Source organism: Rhipicephalus microplus, chromosome 8, assembly GCF_043290135.1.
Source record: "Rhipicephalus microplus isolate Deutch F79 chromosome 8, USDA_Rmic, whole genome shotgun sequence".
NCBI lineage: Eukaryota > Metazoa > Arthropoda > Arachnida > Ixodida > Ixodidae > Rhipicephalus > Rhipicephalus microplus.
In genome coordinates this window covers 29,054,137-29,076,842 of record NC_134707.1, presented here as the reverse complement: position 1 = coordinate 29,076,842, position 22,706 = coordinate 29,054,137, and the positions used below count along the sequence as shown (strand labels likewise).

At 46.6% G+C, this 22,706-nt stretch overlaps 1 protein-coding gene across 2 annotated transcripts in view; it reads right to left on the bottom strand.

Moving 5' to 3' along the window:
- LOC119164328 (G1/S-specific cyclin-D2) overlaps nucleotides 1–22,706 on the bottom strand; it is a 326,130-nt gene that overhangs the window by 48,558 nt on the left and 254,866 nt on the right. For both annotated transcript variants that reach the window (XM_075871405.1, XM_037416501.2), the window contains one exon: nucleotides 16,718–16,933. In XM_075871405.1, coding sequence (XP_075727520.1) covers nucleotides 16,718–16,933 — 216 coding nt within the window. The remainder of the gene's footprint in view (nucleotides 1–16,717; nucleotides 16,934–22,706) is intronic.

The window sequence follows — 22,706 nt, the reverse complement described above, 5'->3', positions numbered from 1 at the left end:
ACTCGTCCATTTTTTTCCCCTTTTTGTGGGCCTGTATTTAGATCTTCGCAGGAAAGAAAGACATGAAACAGAGTACAGAGACAAGCGATGATTGGAGTATTGTCAGAGTATTTGCTGTATTGACGCCCGTATCCACAGATGGAAACTCTACAGCGTGCTCTGGCCGGAATTCATGTCGTTGCTGCTGCACATCTTTTATCGGCATTCTATTTGAAGCGGAGCTGCGCTGAATCACCACCTAATCAAATAAATCAAATTTTACATCTCCAGCCCACTAACAAGTTGGCTATCTTTGTAGAATACTATCTCTCTCTCCATAAAACTAGCTATATCTGGAAATATGTACGCTTATGCCAATGTGCTTTCGCCAAGAAGTTGCTCTAGCTAACGAAAGCACACGATTTCAACCTGTTCGCTCGAAAGAACTAGCGATGCGTAACCAATTCAGTCGACAGTAGGCACCGCATTCGACTCTTCTTATAGACGCTGTGTTTCGTTATTGGAATAGCTTACTAGAATGAGAGCAAAAGTTGGCTTACTGCAATTTGTTAACAACAACAAAAGAATTGTTTAATTGTTGATTCAGTCTCCAGGGGCACGGTGGTGATGGCAACAAGTCAGCTGTATACACTTGACTTGCCGTACTATAGAGTTCGTTGTAGCAACCTTAAGTACCAACATCATGTAATGTTAATATCTTAAGTCACCTCAGAACCTTTTTGGCACTTGTCTTCATGCAAACTAGCGAAGCTGTCAAGCCTTTTTCGCACGTGTTAACGGCTTGCTGCGTAAATATGCAAATTCTATAGTGGTTGCAGCAATGTCCCCTTCATAATGCCAAAAAAAAAAACCATGAACGCTTTGCGATCTTAATCTGAATACAAGTTGCACGTGGCGTGCCAACACGTCTATGCTATATCATTACCACAAGGTGACCCTATACTGCCTGGCATTTCGCATTGTAGAGCGCATTGCCAATTATCTTTTTTTCCCACGAAAGTCACATCGACACTATTACTCAATATACAATTCTGCCGGCCACTTCCTTGGCAGCTTGCTGCCAAGTCTGGCCGCGCATAATCATCGCCAATATCTTGACTTTATCTGATCCGACGCGCATTCTGAACGTTCACGCTAAGCACGAGGCCGCCGCTCCGCAAACACGAGGCGCGGACGGGAACCATATTACAACTGTACGACGATCCGGAAGGCACGGCCCGTGAGAAGCTATTCAGACAATCGGGGACAGGTCTTGAATACGGAATCCAACCCGCGTAGCAACGAAATCGCCCACTCATTTTCAACGCTGTCTATGAAGTAAGCTATCGTCGATAGCCGCAGCGGATAACTTTCGACCAGACTGCAGAGCACAGACAACTTCCTTTCATTGCCAAACGCGTCTGCTTCCATTGGTCACACCCTCGCACTCCTTTTATTCGCTGGCTCGTTTGAAGCGCCATCTTCCTTCCTAGCTGTGACAGCATAGCGGAGTTGGGCATACCCCGTTTACTCCTCCTTCTATAGTCGCCATACCGGTGAGTAAAAATGGGCTGTATTCTTTATAACTACTACTCTGTACCCCCTCTGTAATGCCCTACGGGCCCTGAGGGTATTCTAATAAATAAATAAATACTCTTCTAAATGTAGATATTGTGTAATGTTTAATGAAGAGCGGGGTTTCGCTTGCTTTAAGCAACAGGGTTAATGGAGAGAGAGAGAGAGATAGAGAAACCTCAATAACAAGCCCCTTCCCCCCCCTCCCAATAATAAAATAATAAAGGGCAACCTATCGGCACCAGCAAGCTCCTTCGGGCAACCTGCACAATGTCCGTGCAGTTCTATTGCTTCGACCGCCTTGCCGCCTCGCTTATGAAACGAGCTATATGAAGCGTCGAGCCAACGGGAGGAAGGAATTCCCTCTTAATATTCCTGACCACTACGTCGAAACATCAGGAAAAACGATACAAGGGTTAAGATGGACGTGCAGTATAAAGGAGAAACGCTTCCTATACAGGTTTCCGCGTCGTCTTATATTTGTTTTCCGGGCTACTTTATATTCACAGACAGCTGAGAGGGCACTCCAGACGGGAAAGGGGAAAGAGAAGCAAAGCTTTACCCGGCGGTAACGTCTCTGCTGGCTGAACAAGCATATATATGCGCGTACGTGCGAGATGGTTTTGCCTTTCTCAATATCTCAACCTTTTCTTTGCTTGCCGGATTCACCGAACATTGCAACACGTGTCGCCGTTTACGCGCAAACCAGAGGAAAAGGCCTGCCCGCCTCAGGCTACGCTGGGAGTGTTCGATTGAAAGTAAAATAAAGAGAGCAAAGGGGGAGAATATATGTAGAAAAGGAATAAAGAAACAGGTTTGGAGTCATTATAAGCAAATTAAGTTTTACGGCGTGCTTCGTACTCTCAGAGCAAAGAGTAAAGGCAAACGCTAAAGCGTTAAAATATCTCAAGAAAAGGATTGCATTGCCTCATCGAAGAGGCTCATGCATTCAGACTGGCTTCGTCGGGTCATATAGTGTCCGCAGTTACTCTCGTATACAGTACGCCTTCGACCGTACTGAGCTTAAGACTCGCCCTGAAAAACAGTTGATTTCGTAATTTATGTGACTCTCCGGCTGTAGTCTTAATGGCTTTTTGAGCACCTGTGTTGAAAGGTGCAATAAATGTTTTATGATCTATAGAAATCCCGCTGGTTTCACTTTAATGCGTCCATTAATTGACGCATTAATTAGTTTTATTGTTTGTGAAGTCAAGTGAAGCGGGGCAAGAAAGTCGTAATTCCAATGAAGATACACTGGGACTTCCAGAGTACTGAGTAAAACAAGCATGCAAAAACCAAACCCGGAGATTCATGAGCCTGTTCCCGCTTAGCGTTTGCTCCCTTTATTTTTTGTGTGGACTTAGCCGATTCCGAAACCATGAGATATAGCCATCTCGCGAGCTTTCTATCAGTTCAAATACTGGTAAACCTGAATTCCAGCTCGTATTGTATCATCCAGCACTCGGTAAATCTCGGACTATTTCAGTATTCGTCTGTGTGCATGGCGACCGAGTTGCCGCCGCCGTTATGGGTATCGAACATTGCACAGCCAAGGACGTCCTTTGAGTCCAAGGAGAGAAAAAAAAAGCGCGCCGTTACAGGCTTGCTTGAAAGCAGTCGGTGATCATGTGCTACACAGGTATACGAAAGAAAGAGAACAAAATTAAAAGGAGTAAGAAAGAAAAAAAAATGTCCTGGCGCGCGCGCCAAAGTACAGCCGAATGAACACAAAGCACGTCTCTCTTGGTGCGATCTTCCCGGTGTCTTCGGCATTCGCGAGTGCTGAGAAATACCGTAGCAGGAGATATCGCTTGGATACACTTCTTTAAAAGTGGAATAATGAGGAATAAAAATATATTAAAAAACTGAAAATAAAGAGCCACCGACGAGTGAACTAGTTGGTACGTTTTAGGCCTAGCGCAAATACGTGTTCCGTCCTGCGGCTGCCGACATGCGAGGCGGAGCTATGCCGAAAGCTGATCATGCGCATGTGTGGTCGCGAAGTGACGTACGAACCGGTGACCATTGAAGTATAAGCCGTCATTCAGCCGTAGAAACCTGCAACGTGGCTAAGATGTCTAAAGACAGGTCTTGATACAAGTCCTGATGGTAGGATGGCAACTCTCGAAAAGTCTCACAAAAAAATCAGTATGCTAAGAATGGTTCGTCAACTTCACTTATGATGACCCGAAGTTAGAAATGAGAGTGTCGTGAAGAGTTACTAAAGACTGTTGTGAAGCCTAACCTATATAGCTACGCTGGCTTTGAAGACAGTGCCATACCAGAGCGAAAAATATTATCGAACTTCGCTTTATAGCGGTGCGCAATCCGAACTTGTTACTACTTGCATGCAGCGCCACAGCTTCGATGATCGCGCACATTTTAGAGGAAAAGAACCCAGACAACTTTTTTTGCGTTAGCGAGAAAAACAGCAATGAAAAACGTGCCACTCTGTTGAGTTTCCGACGCGTTGCACGAAACTAATCAAGCTTCTCGAGGCATTCGGGTGGCTCGCTGACGCGACCCATTGAGAACGACAACTCTTGACTCGACAAGTTCTCTTCAGCTGTTTATTGTCGATGCAGTGGCTGCCCCATGCGCTTCGCTTGAACTTCATTAACGTTAAGCTGATTGGCGAGGGCGCATTTCTTGTTGCGGTGGATGTCGACTCGCCTGGCGTCGGCGGATTGAGTCGAGATTTGAGTTGAATCAGTAATTACCACCGCCGCGGTGCCTTTCTTCAAGCAGTGTTGCCATGCTGTGAATGGAAAAAAAAATGAAAGGGCGAGGCTTTTACAGCGCGCTGTTTGGAGTTTTGTCTGGGATTGGGACAGCTGTTTTGAAAGGAGCCTGTGGGGTGCCACACCTTGAACGTCTGCCGGCGATAGGACAAAGCGGTATGTTTTCACGATGCGTCAGTCAGCGAAGTGGCTGCACGCGGGCAGTCTTTGGCCGATGCACCTTTGTCTTTCGTGCGTGTGTTAGAATGCTAATAAACCTTGCAGGAGAGGTGTACGGGAAAGCTTCTGTCTTTTCCCAAACCATGCTGGCCTTGTGGAAGTCCAGGTTTTAATGTTGCGATGGCACCGGACTAAAATGGGTTCCATTCCGTGAACGGTATTATATTTCTAGACGAAATCCTGGAGTCCGCATCATGAAGGTGAATACGTAGAATGGTGGTTAGAAGTTCCCAGGCCACGCTCACGTAAAAATGCACGGGATAGTGGCCTGATAACTTTCGACCCCCCCCTCCCTGTACACCTGTACGATAATACGTACTGGTCATAGTCAGGTGCCTTTCAACCTTTTGCTAAGTCTGCGAAGACATTTAGCAAAATTGTCTTGAATAAATGTTTGGATGAATGGTGTAGGAAACTAGAATGATGCTATAGTTGTTTAGGTGGTTGTTTCGAGGCACGAGGCATTGATGCTATGCGCATAAAAGAGGAATGCACTGTGGGAAAGAAATAAAGAATACTGTTGTAAGATTCCTTTTTATTTTTTTACAGGACACGAACCGTATAATCAGTTCGACTTCTCAAAAGCGTGCCTCCTTTCGTCCGAGTGACGCGATAACAACAGCTCAATGCCTTAGTCTATATTTTACCACTGAATCAATAACTTGCCCTCAAATTGTACCTATCTTTTTTTTTCTCGATAGCACTGTTATCACACATCAGAGAGTTTTCAATGATGTTCAAAAGATACTGACGTCACAGACACGTGATAAGCACACCAAGGTTGTGGGCGGCTCGAAAGTTGACTGGAGAAAAGCACCGAGACTTTGCATAACTCACTGGCGACTCTGCGAAGGGACTCGCAGTCGATGAGTGCAAGGCAAAAAAAAAGTAAATATTTAGATTACACCAAGAATCAGAAGACAAAAAAAATGTTAGCATTCCAGCGACTGTTGCCTGTCGAAAAATGCCAGGCCTGCGAGGAATCCACCAAATGCACGAACAGTTTTCAGGGACGCAATACGGCACACTTGGCGCATGGGCCAAAAGAAATCGCCCCTTTGAAGCTGTACCATCTGACAATAATAAAGAAAAGGGACGTGGTAAGGGGAAGGGACCATTCGGAGGACGGGGTTAGGTTGACATTCGGGGCGTTCCTCCTGCTGCTTTACTTTTTCTTCTTTTACTTTGACAAACGCAAACGTGATTAACAACCACTCATATTTACGCCCTAACAACCCCTTTGAGACGTCAAAATAGCCTCTTCTCACTCTTCTTTTATTGTCCAGTCTTTCTGCTTTTCAGTGGGACGCATCGTCGTTCTCATCTCCACTCTTTGATTTGCTTTTGGTAACTTTTTATGCCAGCCATCTTTTCGAGATGATTCGCTCCGTTTCAGCCTCCGCTGAAATCGCAACGTGTAATGGTGCACCCCTTTCCTTTTACCTTTTTCTTTTTTTTACCATCTTCCAAACTTAAGCGTCAAACGGCTCGCCCACAAATGGCGGGGCTGAAGCCCTATCCACGGGAAAGGATCGGGCCTGGCGGCGCATTCGGGGATGGCGATATACTGAAAAGCTCAGACACGCCCTTTTTTTATTCTTTGCCTACCAGTGGTCATTATTATTGCTCTAGCTATTGCGGCGCACTCGACCGTGTATTAAAGGTACGCAATGGGAAACGAGGCATCACGGTCGACAGGGCTGTAGCGAATTCGAAATTCATAGCTTTCACAGAGCTTTTTTTTTTCTTTCTTCCGAAAGGGCTGTCTGTGAAACCAGTTACCAGATATCTTGTCTCTCCCCCCCCCCCTCCCCTTGATTCTATTACTCGATGCTGAAGCCTTTGTTCTACTTCATAATGTTCTCTGTCTCCTCAATCATAATTTTAGGGCAGTCATCTTTCTAAACAACTCGAATCCTGAGACGATTGTTGCGAGGAGAACGAAAATGCCGTAGGCCCATGTGCTCAGATTTGGGTGCACGTTAAAGAACCCCAGGTGGTCGAAATTTCCGGAGCCCTCCACTACGGCGTCTCTCATAATCATATGGTGGTTTTGGGACGTTAAAACCCACATATCAAAAGTACATTGATGGAACGGAACGGTGAATGATCCCGGTGCCAGCTGCCCACGTTTCTAAGTGTCTTTCTACCACTGGCTAGCTGTATTAACGAGTTATGAACCTAACATAACGGACGGCTCCAATTGAAGAACGTATCGAACACTTGCCACTAAACTTCCATGCGAACATGGTCGGGATAGCAATGTAAACCATGAAAGATGAAAATAAATCCACCCCTATCTTTTTTTCCCCCGAAAACTTGTACAACAGGAAAGCGTTGGAACTGAGCACGAGGCCCCTGTTTTCTTACAAATATTAGCGTGCTATTTCACTACCAGAGCAAGTCTGAGAGCAGCGTAAAACAATTAAAGAAAAAAATATAGCTGTGACAATCAAGAAAGACAAGTTTAGCCAACAAGAGCATTACAGTTCGCTGAACCCGTTCCTTGACTTTTTTTTTTTACTCTGGGCGCATGGAAACTCAGTGCTATCTCGTTGTTTTTTTCTAAAGAAGACGCCCTACAACGTGAAAGTCGTGCGGCAAAGACACTCACAAGCAAACAGGGCTCGCTTGTTCGTAAACCGAACACAACAAACATCGTTGTGTCCTTCCATTACTGGTCTGCATGAGAGCCAGTTAACAGCCATAACTCAGCGGACGATGTTGACGACGTCATGAATGGAGGGCTAAGGTTTTTGTTGTGAATGGGATACTTGAGTGAGCGAGTCGTGGCCAAAAGAACAATGAATTCTAAAACGTTTCAGGCGTCAAGATATTTATGATTGTTGTTCATACAAAAAGAGCAAAAAGAAAGCAAAGGTAACCTATACACAACCTCCTTGGCAAGGTTTGTAGGAAGCCGTGTAATGGCTGACGCATTCAGCTCAAGCATAGACGGTCGCCAGCCCATCTTTCTCCGGGAGGCTAGGTATAGAAGAATAAACGGTTCACACCTTGGGCGGCGCAAACTCAGGGCCGGACAACTTAATGCGACTCACAAAAGGAGTGAAGAGAAGGCGCAAATTGATCCCGCTTATGGGAACTTCCCCACGTCAGCCATCGTGGCCCGCACGCGAGGAGGAAAAAAAGAAAAACAAAGGCCACAGGTTCGACTCCCATGCACCTTTAGCAAAACACGAAATGGCGGAAAGCGTTTTGAGGGTGGCTCGAAACGGGAGCAGAATCATCGGCACTGGAGCGTTCTCTCACGAATCCCTCCGTTCTATGTGGCATTCGAAAAACAAAGCAAGAATAACGTGGGATATTCGCAATAAAAGCGGAAGTCGCATGTGAACGGGCCAGTCATTTCGGCTGCTGCCTACCCCCCTTCTCCCCTCTCTGTCGGCAAAACCCTTTTCCAAGACACGCCCTGCATTGGTCGGTGGTCGGAAATCTTATATATATCCGGGAATCCGTTGGGGAAGGGGGCAGCGGATGCCGTGCCATATAACACGTAGGAACGGTACGCCCGGCCCGTATAAACCTCTCCTCCGACTTATTCCCTTCCGTTGCGCAACATAGCCGACAGGTGGTGACTACTCTCCGCCATCTTTTGTTGTTCCTGTCCGATTTGCGGAACTGCCCGGGCTCCCCAGCCACTGCTCATGCTACCTCGTTCGTTGTATACGGGCATCAAAGGCAAGACGCGACCGAGGACGCCTTTCTTGATCCGAAAGAGACGGAGAAATGTGTCCACCCTACCATCTATCCTGTTGTTACAACAACAGCGCCACAACCCTTCCTACTGGGTCGTTGCGCTGTTGTTTCCCGAAGAAACCGGTACGGAATGAAGTACACGATCCGTATCCGTTCCTTTCGCTCGGCTTGAGTATTAGTTTGTTTGTTTGCACTGACTCGTCGCTGGTCAAAGCATATCTGGACGCAACGTTTTACGCATTGGCGATGTTTTCAGAGCAGATGCTTAGAGGCTAGCAGTCGTGAAAAGAAATGATTTTGCCTTATACGGGCTGGTTTGTGACTTGAATGATGAATGGGGAGGGAGTTGTTTTGTGAGCGCGTCCTTAAGAGATTATTTGCTGGGGGGGGGGGGGGTGTTCAGTTGCGGTGCTGCGCTGCCGTTGGGAAAGAACGAATGAACGTGTATAGCCCATGAGAAGTCAAAGGAGGCTTGGAGTGAAAGGGTGGCATGTGATGGTGGAGGGGGAGCATGAAGTTTGGAGCGACTTGAAATACGACGTCTGCATTCCGTACCCCGCTAGACGAGGTCTTGGTTGCGGCGGCGGCAACGTCTCCTGTATGTGTGGAGGTGCGGTCGGCTTGCTTCGACTCTCACGTATACCATGGCGTACCAACCCCTCCCTTCTCGGCCGCCGCATTCCCAACGTTAGCCCCACTTTCTCGTAAGCACTCTTTCTCGCTGAAATGAATCTCTTCCGCCGAAAACTGGGTTGCGTGGCTCCGTGCCGCATAAGTGCGATAGAGCGTCTGTGAATGGAACAAAACGCACTTATTCTAGTGCGAAACAGCGTGACCAACCTCGTCTTGCAGATGATTGGCAACTATGCATCGCCGGTGTTGGAAAGAACGGTGCCCGAATAAGACACGGTTGAAAACGGTTAGAGACAAGGATGCCCTAAGAAATCGCCATAGTCTGTTTGGCTGGGCGAACAAATAAGCGAATAAAGTGACCGGTATCGATTGAACTTTAACATTGGATTATATAATCTTCCCAAGTCTGCAGCGCCAGGAAAGACAGATGATGAAAGTGCAAACAAGAAAACAGTTCCGGCAATTCAACCAATGTTTACAGGTCTTGCGAAAAGACGATAATAAAAAAAGACGCGCCTTAACAATGTGTCACCCAAATGAGGCACTGTAGAAACCACGCTAAATATTCATTTATGTTTTGTATTTTATTTACTTTTTTATCGTCTGCCATTTCAGGGACTGAAAACGATAGCCAGTATTCCTATGGCGTTCGTCTTGTATTCTTTTTAATACGCATTTGGTTAAAACAAACGAAGTTCTCGACTTTTTAGTGCAGTTACTGTAAGAAATAAAAAAAAGTGTCCTCAATTATTCTCAAGGGGTTACATTTCATATCCAATACAGTGATACAGAGCAATAATTTTATGCGTAAAAGCGAAATAAGCTATAATTTTGACAAAGAAGTACCATTCGATTCTGAAAGTCTTCGTAATCTAGTAAAGTAAATCAGTTCGCTTGGTTTCCCAGGAGATCTATAGGGGCGTGTATAGACCGGGGCTACATATAGATAAATATACTACCCTGGAAAACGTTCTCACGGAATACAAAAGGCGTTTACCTGCTAAGCTCGGGGCCAACAATTCGTTCTCCTTGTGGTACAGATGCATCCCGCGTGGTGCGCGATTCTTTCCAATAAGCACAACGCGAAACTGGTTGCGTTGTGAAGCGAGCTGCTTTGCAAGGACCAGTTTCTGTTATTTTCCTCGTCGGTCAATACTCCTTTCATGAGCTGGCCTGCAGGTTCCCTCAGCTGACGTTTGCCTGGTGTTTATTCTGTTTTTCGCCCCGCTTAACATAAACAGTCGTTTCAATTCATACTTCTGTGCTGCTTGCGCCCTGTCCGGTCAAACGGGATGTCAGAGGCAGCGTACAGAAATTAGCGGAGTTTGAAGGTTTGCAGTTAGAAGCAGAATAAAGTTCTTAGGTTTTCAGCTTGAGCGGAAAGGCGTGATAGACTCGAGTCTCTTGAATGAGAGGTGTCATTGAATAAGAGCTGTCTTGAATAAGAGCTGTCAAGAACAATCATTCCGGCGGCTTTGCAGGGTTCCATTGCAGAAGCGTATGCGCACGCATTGTGGAAATTTCTTTCGCAATAAAATTGTGAGAACAGCATGATGGTAGGATGTTCATGATCAAGATATTGATAATGCAGAAACAAGAGCTTCTCACAAGTATCTGTGATAGAAGGGCGAACAATTGCGTGCACTGCTATCCATATCATTCTTCGAGCTTAAGGGCATATTACCGCTTTCCGATAACATAGGACTTGGTGCCCTAGACCGTCGCCTGTTTTTTTTTTCTTTCTTTCTAGACACATTGCATTTATGTATACGTACACTCCTAATGGGGTCCTGGCTAAATGCTGGCTATATGAAGGCAACAAGAACAAATATATCTGGTTTCGTGGTTTTATCTCGCAGTTTTAGCGAGATCTGACTGAGAGTGTAGCGAGTATATGGTCGCCTAAACTACGGGGAGCCTTGGTTCGCCAACTACTAGTGGGAATCGCTTTATTTCCTTTGCGTTACACTGATACTGAACCAAGATGAAAGAAAAGACCTGCGTACATGCAACTCAGCCTGGCGCAAATCGACATTGTCGTGTGGCAAGGAAAAATAGAATGCTCGAAGGCATTAGTTAATGAACGAGATTGCCCTAAATCTAGACGAGTGTGCTTGCTACGATCGTGAGCAGCACCCTCTGCCTAGAAACTGTTCAGGCCTCCCGTAGGACAATTTCTCGCTGTGCAGTATAAGGGTCTGCCCCAACGCTCGCCAAAAAGCCGACCCCGGGACACGTCATGAAGGGGTCAAGGGGAGGAGGCCAAACAACGGAAGCAGCTCCAGAAAAATGGGTTAGAGGTGCAGTTTGACGAGAGGGGAAACCCGCTACGGCCGGGGCAAATGAATGAGACAGCGGCGGAAGGGCACTGGGGCCGGCAAGGAGAAGCGCCTTCGTTGGTACAAAGGCAAACCATCGGGACGGGGAGGGGTCCGAGATGAGACAGAGGGTGCAGTTTCTTCGCGAAATGAGAGGAGAAAAAAAATTAGCGTTCTCACACTCCGGGAGGCGCGTCTGTTTGTCTACACACGCGCTCGGACCGTTTTCCGAGAAACCAAAGTGAAGCCAATGAACGCTTTCCTCACGCGGCGTCTAACGCAGACGAGCGCTTCTTTCCCCGGGTCAATGAGGGACAACGTCGGAACGCTGTTATGGCGCGGAGAACAAAAGTACGCAGATATATTTTTTCCGCAGAAAGAGGCTAAAACTGCACTCTTGGTCGGCTCGCCCATGTTTTGCATCCTACGCTGAATGGTTCCCCCAAAAATAAAGGCAAGAACAAAATCGAGTGAGAACGACGTGGGTGGACGGAATATCCAGCTGGGATCAGGGACGGCGCGTGCCTCGACTCCAGAGGGGTCTATCCGGGCCAGCAGGATCTCGTTTGTGGGACCGCATGGTTTCTCGGCTACGATCGGGTACCGTTAGGGGGGGGGGGGGGGCGGCGGGGGCTCTGCGCGTCTTCCTTCTGGTTGCAGGCTCAGGCGAGAACCGGAAGTGGCTGGCACCAGACGGGCGTTTTTCGGCCAACACGCGCACGCACACTTTCTACGGACTTTTCTTTCTCAACCCTTTCATCTCCCATGAAGAAGGTCCGCTCGTGTGTGCTCTGTTCGGTTGGACCGACACATTCCCATCAGAAGGGCGTGAGAGGTCGTGTTGTTCTTTCGGCGTATCCCGCTGTGTACGATATGCCATTCTCTCTCCCTACTCCCTCCCCACTTTTGACCACTTTTTTAAGCTCCGTCGGTTATTAACCCAATGTACACAGGGGACTGGCCTCTCTCGTTATCTTCATTCGTGTGAATGGTAGGAACCGGGGATGATGACAGGGGCTGCTTGCAATGCGTAAACAAGAGGCGGCTAATTAGCGTCCTCTGGATACAGATACAGAACAGCCCCATCGAATGACCAGTGCGCGTTGGATGTGGTCCTCTTAGAAATTTGATTACAAATTGCTATACAAAGCAGCGATGACCAGAAAAATGCAACACCTCGTATTACATCTCCTCGGCTTTGTCTCTTTCTTATAGGAAGCAATGACAAGTGCTCGAGAAGAGTTGATGAAAGATTAGGTTTATCCTTCAAGACATATGTAGATGCTGCGATAATGTCGTACTTAAAAGACAAAGAACAAGTTTGACCCTCTGATGTATATTAACCGTAAATATGAATGAAAGCACAGAAGTGTCAGTTGTTTTCGCGCTATGCATGCGAAATGGGCGGAAGTAGGTTATGAGCAAGCCTGCTGTCTCATCCTCTGAACATCCCAAGAGGAAGAAGTGGACACTTTGAAGACTTTTTATAGCAGCGAGCTTTAGGGGCATTTGTGGCTAAACAAAGAAACAGTTACTATTTTACCTGCATAATTCAGTGGCTTAACCGGGGCTTGGGGCCTCGCTTTCTGGCTGCTTGCTTATGCCCGCGTGTTCATCCATGCTCGCCAAGACCAATCAACACAGGTGTTGAAGCGTTGTTCTCAGCTTTCACACCAATGAACAGGAGTCTGCATCACGCGTATCCTCTCAAGAACCAAGTCGGAGCTCATCATTGAACTCATTTACACGTGCGAACCAGGCCGTCCTTTACACAATGACCTGGGGCGTCGAACGAGAGCCACGAGGGTTAGCGACCGCGGCACAAGAAGTAGTGGTGGCGCCGGCGACTCTCAAGTCTTCGCGGCGCCGGGCAGCATCCAGTCATCTATCTATGCAGCCGAGCAGGGCCATAAACTTCAAGCGATCGTCACAACGGCGGCTGGCTACCGCCATGCTTCTTCGGAAGCGTCGTAGCCATCATCTCTCTAAAGGGCTACTGGAGCGAACATGGGGTATTCTTGCCACCACTACCGCCCCTTCTCTATGGCTGCGAAGCGACAAAGGCGTCCGCCTGTCCTCACGATGGTGTATGGAGGCGTGATCAAACCGGTACGCGACGTGTTCGACGCGTTGGATACCCTTGTTTGTTTAGCCGCATGATTCGTGGTGGCATAGCCCGGGGGCCGTGTTTGTTGTCGCTCGTCTCCCTCCAGCCCTGCCGCTGAAACACGTACGCGTACACACGTCAGACAACCTATCCCGTTGTAATGACGGCAGTCGGTGGCGTTGGATTACATCGGAACGACGAAACCGGCAAAGGCAGGCTATGCGTGAGACGCGGGAAGCGCGGAGTACTCTAGCGGGATGATGTGAGATTGCTCGATGAAAGCAACGATGACACCCTGCGGGATCCATTACTTATCTTTTCAGTCTTTACAATAAATGTCGAGCGTTTAGTCCGCGCTTCGTCTTGAATCTTTGATATTCAAGCAAATGTAGCAGCCTGACTCTGTTGCTTTGGTTTCGTATTCGCGCTTCGCTGAAGATTCATTGGGTTTGTGATTGATCGCTCACTTGATGTGATAGTTCAAATTAAAGCATGTATTGTGCATAGCGCACCTCAAAGAACCTCGGATCGAGCTTCCTTATTCTCTGCGTACCGTATAAAATGCTGGCCGCACCATTCTAAATTTCATCTCGAGTAACGAACTAGCACAGTACGGCATTTCACATTGATATTCACTGGTTGGTTATGCCTCAGCTGAATATTAATTGGCTTATTCGGCTTTGACTAAAATCCGCCGTATTTGATTATTCCTGTCCAGGCTAGTAAATAAACAAAGTTAGGAACTTCTCGAAGAGCTTCTTCACTGTTGATAACTCAATCGCACCTCAGTTTTTCCTGCATCCAAGGGGTCCTGGTACGTACGCTCAGCTGTGCTCATGACACATGAAGGTGATGGTGCCCATAAATACGGCCATAACATTCACTGTCCGTGTCACAACCGGTCATGTGACTGCCCTTCAGACTGTATAGGGTCAAAGAACTGTCAGTGTGACGCCGACGCAACAGCGGCTGACATCTTCCCGAACTGGCATGATAACCCCGTATCAAGATAGCACTCCTTCAGCATGGTGTATCTGGGGTACTGTAGCCTCTTCCTAAAGCAGCGTTTTCCCCCCTTGGCATAGCTATGTAGCACGCTGTGATGACCGTCCCCTTTACAGATATACGCAGTTATACTCTTTCACGGAAACAACCGACGTGGGAGTACAGTGTTGAAAAAGTGGCGCAACAATCACGTCTTTGTCTTGCCGCTCTATACCGTCGTAAACGCAATGAAGGGAAAGCAAAGAAGCGATACGTCAACTCTGCTGCGCTATCTAAGTACCGCCATGGTGCTCGGAATGTCGTATGGGTGATGCCGGGGCCAGACAAGTGCAGTCGGTCTTTAAGGCTGTATGTGAAGAGCTCGAGTGCGAGGTAAAAAATGCGGGCAGGTACGCTGTTGTGTGAGCTTGAATCAGTGCTATTCGTGCGATTCGCTAACCAGGTAAGTGAAGTGAGATAATCGAAGAGGCTAGCAGCTGCAGCTTCTGTTACCTGCGTTTCAAAATCTGTGGCTGCGAACACTAATCCTGCCCTTCAAGTTCAGGCATTTCCTCGACAAAGGGAACAACCAAGTGTCCAGAAAAGAATCGTCGCTCTACGCGATGCAAATATTCAAAGAAACAATAGCTGTGCCAAAAAGACAAGTTTTTGTACGGAGCTTAACGGCCGCTTACTGCTAAGGCACACAAATGAATTATCAATCGAGGACCATCGAGTAATGAAGTTTTTTAATGCACTCAATCACTTGGCACGGCGGTTAACGCAAAGGTAGGGCAGAGGGACCAAGCCCATTAGCTGAAAACACTCGATAATGAATTACAGGCCGCTTGCCTTCCTCATTGCTGCGCAGCTTTCCCATGTCTTTGCATGTGTGGCCTCTCTGAAGCCTTTATGTGGAAATAAATGCTAAGGCAGCGCTGATGGGGATAATGACACTGGAGGTCAGGTCTACGAGTGACAGGTCGCACAAGAATGTTTCACACAGGTAAAAAAGATTTTTTTTTGTTTCCGTTGATGCCGCGGTTCCTTTTAATGTCACCCTGCGTGTGGAGGGTACGCTGGTGGGGTGTGGTTGGCTGATTAGATTACGCACTGCTTTTTTTTTTTCGACGCGCCAACACCAGTAGTATTTGTATGCAATCCATCAATAGAACTTGCATGAGCGAATGTTACGACAGGACCAACTAGCAGCGAGAAGAAGCCAAGTAAGCAAACAAAAGAAATTACCGTAAAATGAAGAAATAGTACGATATCCGAAACCGGCAGTTGGGTAGGTCCCTGCCAGAAGTCGTTCCCGAGACTATCAGGCCGTTTAGGAGGACATTGCTCCTAACCATCAACTGCGTGCCATTTATCTATGCAGTGGAATCACCGGCCTTGCTGGAGACTCTTTCGACATTTTCTTTACTCTTTCTTGTTTTTTTCGTTCGTCTAGCTCTTCCTTCGTGGCCGCCATCTTCTTTCTTTTGTGAGGCGGGGTGGCCCTAGAGAGGGCACTTTGAAAACTGCACTGCAGACTCGATATAGAGTTACAATCCCGAAAAAAAATGGCAGTAGCACTGCTTCTCTCCTTTGCAGCCGCCGACAGCTCGTGATTGATGAGCAAGGCGCTTCTTATTCTTTAGTTCTTTGCGTTTTTCGAACCAAGGAGGTCTGCGTAGACAGCGTAGTGCAGGTCTAAAGTCGTTGCTGAAGAGTAGCGTCTGAGTAGAACCGAAACGTTTCCCACGACTGATCGTGCCACTTTCTTTGTACATTCTTTTTTTAAATTTAAATTTCTTGTGTACACGTGAACTCCACAAATCTGCGGTGACGCTGGATCAATTACACGACGGTAGACTCGCAGCACACGTGAAGAAATCAACATGACGTATCGGTTTACGTGAAACCAAGTAAGCGTACAAGCTACGACCCAAGTCCTTCAATGAAATCAGCTGTATCTTCAACGAATATACCTCAACAACGTAGCGTCCAAAAACAGAGCTCACTGAAATTGCTGCAAGGTTCTTAACATCGTTTTTATGAACGGTGTTGGTCTGTCCGAGACGGTGTCGGTGAAACTATGGCAAGCTGCGTTCACTCAATTGACTATTGCACAGCTACCATGTTTGACAAGTTTCCTCACGTAGCAAAAGCCTTTTTATTCCTTTAGTGTTATTTTCACTAGAATTCGTTACAACAGTTGTTTAACTTTTAATCTGCTAAAGTAACTCTGCTAATGTTCATCTCGCTCAGCCCTACTTTGTCACGACAGGACTGTGGTGATACGGATCAATGCCAAGCTCGTCTGTCCAGCCTGTTTTTCAGTTGTTGCTGAATTGACTCTTGCGAACTCGAGTTTACGTCAATGGAAAACGTCCGCGACTCCCGTCGTATTAAAAAAGAAGATGTCAAACAAGCAGAACAAGCGTATAGATGCTGACCTTGAGTTCCTCCCTTGTGACCGAGTAGTCGGTGAACATGGAAAGCCTCTCCAGGGACAGGGGCTTCGTCTGGCGAAACTTTGAGGCTAGCAACATGCACACGGCTCCCGTGAGTTGCAGTTGGCACTTGCGCACTGGCCTCACTGACAGGAATCGGTCCAGGCAGTTCATGGCGAGAGGGTAAACCTCAGGCCGACACTGTTCCACCTCGCACACCTTTGGTACCAGGACCGGGTGGGACACGGGTTGGGGAGGAGAGAAAAAAATGAAATCAGATTAAGTTGAGAAAAACATCATTGCTTTCAAAGTATAAGTGATACACACTAAAAATACATACAATAAAGTGAAATGCCCAAAAATATTGTGAGCATGCGGTGCGTCTCGCCAAGTCATGGCCACGAAGACCTCTTCACAGCTGCTAGATAATGGGCAGTCCTCATCGCCCTGTTAGTATTGCTCGGGATTGTTGTCTACATCTTTGTCCATCGCAAGATAATGAGTAATAAACTGTCGCATTGCTGGCAGCTGTTATGCATCAGCATGCTACAGATACACTGGTTCATAGTCTTCTTTACGGACATGTACTGGCCTGCTCATATTGGCGTGATATACTTTTTCATAAATTTTCAACCCAGATAACAGTTGCTCAGTGAGCATTTCCTCGTGACTGTTAATAAATTGAATTCTTCATCATGACGTACACGTGATTTGGTATGTTCAGTACGCAACAGTGGGTTATGCTTCCACTGAGCAGCGGATGTTGTAATGCGATCTAATGCCCTGCAGCATGTGCGAGAAAGATCACACGAAATGTTTCGTGCATGGAGCTTTGGAAGCACTGGGTCGTTATTATTTACTGCCTTGAACTGCAGCACTGCGCATTAGGGAAACATATTCAGCGTCCCTTCGGGGACCAAGGAGACACCACTCGTGGAAAACTAGTCCATTCAATGCTGATACGGCACGCACTTGACCGCTAACAGCTACTGAGAGGTCTATTGTTTCGAGCCATGCATACGATAAAGAACGCATGCTCTCTTTATCACGCCATCCTCTAAGAAAGTTATTTCCAGGAACGCGAAGTACGCGAAAAGTCATGGAGCAAGACCAATAAAGTGAAGTCATCTCTTCCAAACACAGTAAAGCTGCGCCAAGACGCTGGAAACAATTTATCGTCTTGCTGTTCAGTGGGGCGGAATAAAATCAATGCGTGCATTAGGGATGCTGTCAAATATTGTCACTGTTAAAGACTAACGTCAATTATCATTACAAGAATTCCTATTTGGTTACAAAGTGGCGAAGAGGAAATATGGAATATCAAATGCTTTTGCAAGCCATGTTATTTACGAGCGCTTTAAATTCACTTCACGAGTTTTCAGGGCAGGGCGTATTGAAATTCACGTGCAGCGTTGCGCTCACATAATCGAAGTTGCAAAGCCTTTCGTACAACAATCGCTCAAAGTCTGCACTCACAACTTCAAACGGCTCACGGCGGGTTTGGACAATTTACGCAGTATGCATCGCGCATAGCATGTAGAGGAAGTGTTGCATAGACGGCAAATGTTTTTCCTTCTACATACACACGTGTATTGAAACTAGGGAGAATGCCACTGGCCGGTGTTCCCTTTGCACTTGGCTGTGCTCGCAGCCAAGTGCGAAGGCGCCTCTATAAGAACAGCTGAGGCGCCTCTATAAGAACAGCTGACAATACACGGTAGAGGTATTACGGTATACACTGCGATAGCGCGGGACGTAGATAAAAGCGGGGCTAGAAAAGAACAAGATAAAGAAGAAGAAAAAAACTGCTGAGAGAGCGACTCCCATGTGAACTTGACACGTATATCGGGAGCAGGGTGGGAGATAAAAGACAAAAAAAAGTGAAGAAGACTCTAGGCGAGACGAGACGTGTGCTTCCCTTGCGGGTGCTTCTCACACCTGCTGACGAACGCGACACCTAAGACGTGAAGTTCAGGGGCAATCTGCTGATCAAACGTTGTTTTTTTGTTTCTTTCGTTCTGCTTTTTGCGTAAAGTCTACGTCATTGAAGTACAGACCACCTCGCGGTTGTGGAAAGCGACTGGCATGGACATAGAGGTAATTGTTGTCAATGAAGAGTAGCACAGTTTGAAGTTCCTTTGCTATCGTCGCACTTCAGTTTAGAAGCAAGTGGATAAATACGAGGAGCTGCGAAATCCTACGACTGCTTCAACTGAAGCCATGGATCCGCCTGCCCCGAACTTTGAACGATAAGAAACTGAAAGGCATAGAGTGGAGGCAAAGACATCTCTGCATTAACACTGACCTAATATTCGCATATGAGTATTTTTTAATAACTTGCTACTTCGAATAGGATAGCAGTAAACGTTACAGGCGTTGAAATGAAGGTTCCTCAGGGTAATATATGTGGATTACAAAACGATTAGTGCTACACGTTGGTTGATATAGTCATAAAAATCCAGACGGCATGTCTGTGTGGACAACATAAATGTAGTTTTGCGCCAGGCTAACAATCAAATTGCATCAAGGTTTCCTTTTGAAAGTAACACGTAATCTCGACGAATATCTACACACAGGCACATGCTCACAACAAAGCACTCGAGGAGGCATAAAGTTCTCATCTAGTTTGGTTACCTGCCAAACCGCGTGGGGGACCAGTCAAGCTACGTCGATTGTGTCGGTCGAAGTTGACCATGTCATAAATGTATTACTCGTATTGGGTTGGGCAGGTAGATACGACGGAACAAGAGGCCAAGTGAGAATCATGGGTGAGGGCACATCGTCTCTTCCGAAATCAAGTCAAGAGGATCCAACACCCCCCCTCTATAAAACAATACATGTGCACGAGTGGAGACAAGCACGTCGGGAAGTCTTATCTGGCGTGCCTCTGCCGCTTCGCGAGCTATTCGCCAGATTGGGCGAACGTGCGTCTTGATCCTGGACAGTGCATCGGGGACGAAAGGGACGACGGAGTGTCCGGCGAAAGCCTTCAGTGCTCCGATAAAGGAATGTCGTACCCTGAGACGATGATGGGTTGATGAGTTACGTGAGGCTCTGGGACAAAGCGCTTTCGCGCAGAGTCCTTCCTATCTGACAACGGCACAAAAAGGAGGGCGCGTCGCACGTCCGTGAACTAAGGAGAGATGCTGTTGAAGGGCCAGGTACCGTCCCGGATTAGAAAAAGAAAGCGACGTAGCGCAAACGCTCCTCTAAAGCGTCCGCATTTTTTTTTTGCTCTCTCCTTTTATATTGGATTACAGGGTTGTAGTGGAGTGGGCCTCATTGCTGCGACAGCATTGCTTCAGTGACACTTGGCTGCGAAAAGGGTGCAGATGCACTTGTAGCTACAGTGCAAGGTATAAGTCGTTAATGAATTTATGCAACGGAAACAAATGCAGAAACGTACTAGTGGTCGCCTGCGTTACTATAGTCAGAGTCCTTCAATGCTTTTGAAGGACTCTGACTATAGTATTGAAGGACTCTGCTATAGTGAAGGGACCGTGCACGTTAAATCTGGCGCCCTCCACTGCGGTGTCTGTGATTATCATACAGAGGTTCCGGGATGTAAAACTCCACAGACTATGATTAATATAATATTGCTATTGATATTGCTAATTATATATTATTACTATAATTATTGATGGGAAACTGTGTGATCAACAAGCCTAGATTTATGAAGCACCTCATAATGACGGACGGTGTAGAAAGGAATTTGTGAGGACTTCTTAACCTTGGCCCATCCCCTCCAACACGCGCAGGTTAACCAATCAATCACGAGGCTTGGAAAGAACGAAAAGGAAGGAAGAAATCGCCTTGGTGATAGAAAGTTCGCAGAAAATTTGTTCTCTGTTCGATACACCTGTTCAACGAAGACTTCGGTGCTGTGATAATGCACTGTGAGCTTTTGTCCAGAAAGGAGGTGCTCGCTATAAGCACGATTGGGTTCGCGAACCATAAAAAGTCAATGACCCTTGCCTTCAGCGCAGGCGTTTGAAGCAGGACGATATTGCAGCCTACGGGACCTCAAGAAAAAAAAAACACTGTCGTAAGAAGCCCGACCACCAAATCAGCTTTTGAACAAAACTTGCGAACGCTGTGGAAACGATATCTGTCCGCCTGTCTCGAGCTTTGCCTCTTCAAGCGTCTGCGTTCTTCTTAATCCGTGCTGCACAGCTGGAAACCGATTCCCAACCTTGTCGACAAGCTCCGATCTCTTAGCATGCACGTGGCACTGCGCATCCACGTCAACGTCTGCGTGCAGCCTGTAGTGGCGATGACTCCTTTTTCCAGGGTGTCTTCACACCCTTACAATAGTGTATGACACGTTTGGGGGGTGCCTTTATCCAGAAGGTGCGCTTCCGATAGCGCCAACGCCCCTCCTGGAGAGGAGAGCATGCCGACGACCACGTTGCACGGAAACACTACTCGATTCGCCGCGTGCAAGGCGAGAGGGGCAACAAGTGCGACAATGTTACTGCAGACTGCACGGAACTAGTGCAATAGCGCGTCCTGAAAACACCCTACGGGTAAGAACGAGGGTGGCAGAGAAAAAAAAGAAGCAGAATGGATATGGGCGGTAAGTTAAAGCTGAGTACTAGAAAAGTGTGCGGAATAACAGAGAAATGCAGAGAGCTGGGTGGCAGGTTTAAAAGAAAAAGAAAGAAAAGATCAGCGAAAACCGCAGCAAAGGCTCTTCTCTCCCTGCGAGCTTTTTTGTTATTTATTTTCTTTGTGCCTTTTTTTTTATCTTCTGCGAAGCGCCATTCCACCTGTCCCTTGGAGGTGGCCTTCGGTGTGGTACAGGTTCTCCTGTTCGCCACGAGTGCAGTACCTGACCGGACTTCGATTAGATCTTGCGCATTCACCTTCGGCGAATGCGAAAAAAAAATAATAAGTATGCGGAGAAAACTAGAAAAAAAAACTGAAATTAAGTAACCAAGCTGCTACGACACTTCGCTCCGCTTAATGGATAGGTGCACAGCAAAAAAATCACGGCATGCTTCTCAATTAAAACAGGAAGCCAATTTCGGTCGCGTAGGCGAAAGCCTATCTCACAGCTGTATTATTCTTTCTGTTTTTTTAACCATCATTTCCTCATTGTGCTGAGTAGGATTACTTCGGATATTCCATCGAGTTTTCGCAAAAATATTGTCTTTCAAACCCGACCGACAAGCACGACCTGGGTGTCCAAGCATGCTACTTACTTATGGGTTTTATTTTAATCTCTGCTGTCGTCTTTTCTGTCTCTTTAGCCGGAAATAATGCGTCTTTGATGAGTGCGCTTGTTTTAGTTTTTTATCCGCAGCAGGTTTCTTTTTTGTGACTGCTTGGTCTTTTCATTCTTTCACGGTTATATTTATTGCCTCGAGGTTCAGTGAATTGCAGAATATTGTCGACGAAAATAAATTAACTACATGCTGTCTACGATACAGTTGTCATGAACTAACCAAACGAATCACAATACCATCATTTTTGTTGTTCTTGCATAATAGAGAAATGGGTTGCGATGTCAGAGATGTTTCTTCTTCAATATATATATATATATATATATATATATATATATATATATATATATATATATATATATATATATATATATATATATATTCATTGTTCAGAGCTTTTCTTTTGCTTAGTTGAGAAGTGCACTCGAATTAGTGCTGTCCGTAGTAGGATAGAAGAAAAAAAAAGCTCTCACTGTATACCTATATCGTCAAGGCAAACTGATATCAATTTCGGATGTAAGGCATCAGCTGTCTGCCAGGACATCTCCGTGAAAAACAGGTATAAAAGGCCGCTAACACGGCATGTATGCAAAGGCGATACAATCGCCGGTCGTTAGTGGTAACAGGGTGGATTTTCAAGAGAACAAAAATGCGCGAGGGGGCGATGGAAGGCGAGGTGTCCGATATGACAGTTTGCGGGAATAACACGACCGCTGCATGCAAGCACAGAATCGTCGATGCGTAGTAGGTGTCTTCGCCCTGCAATT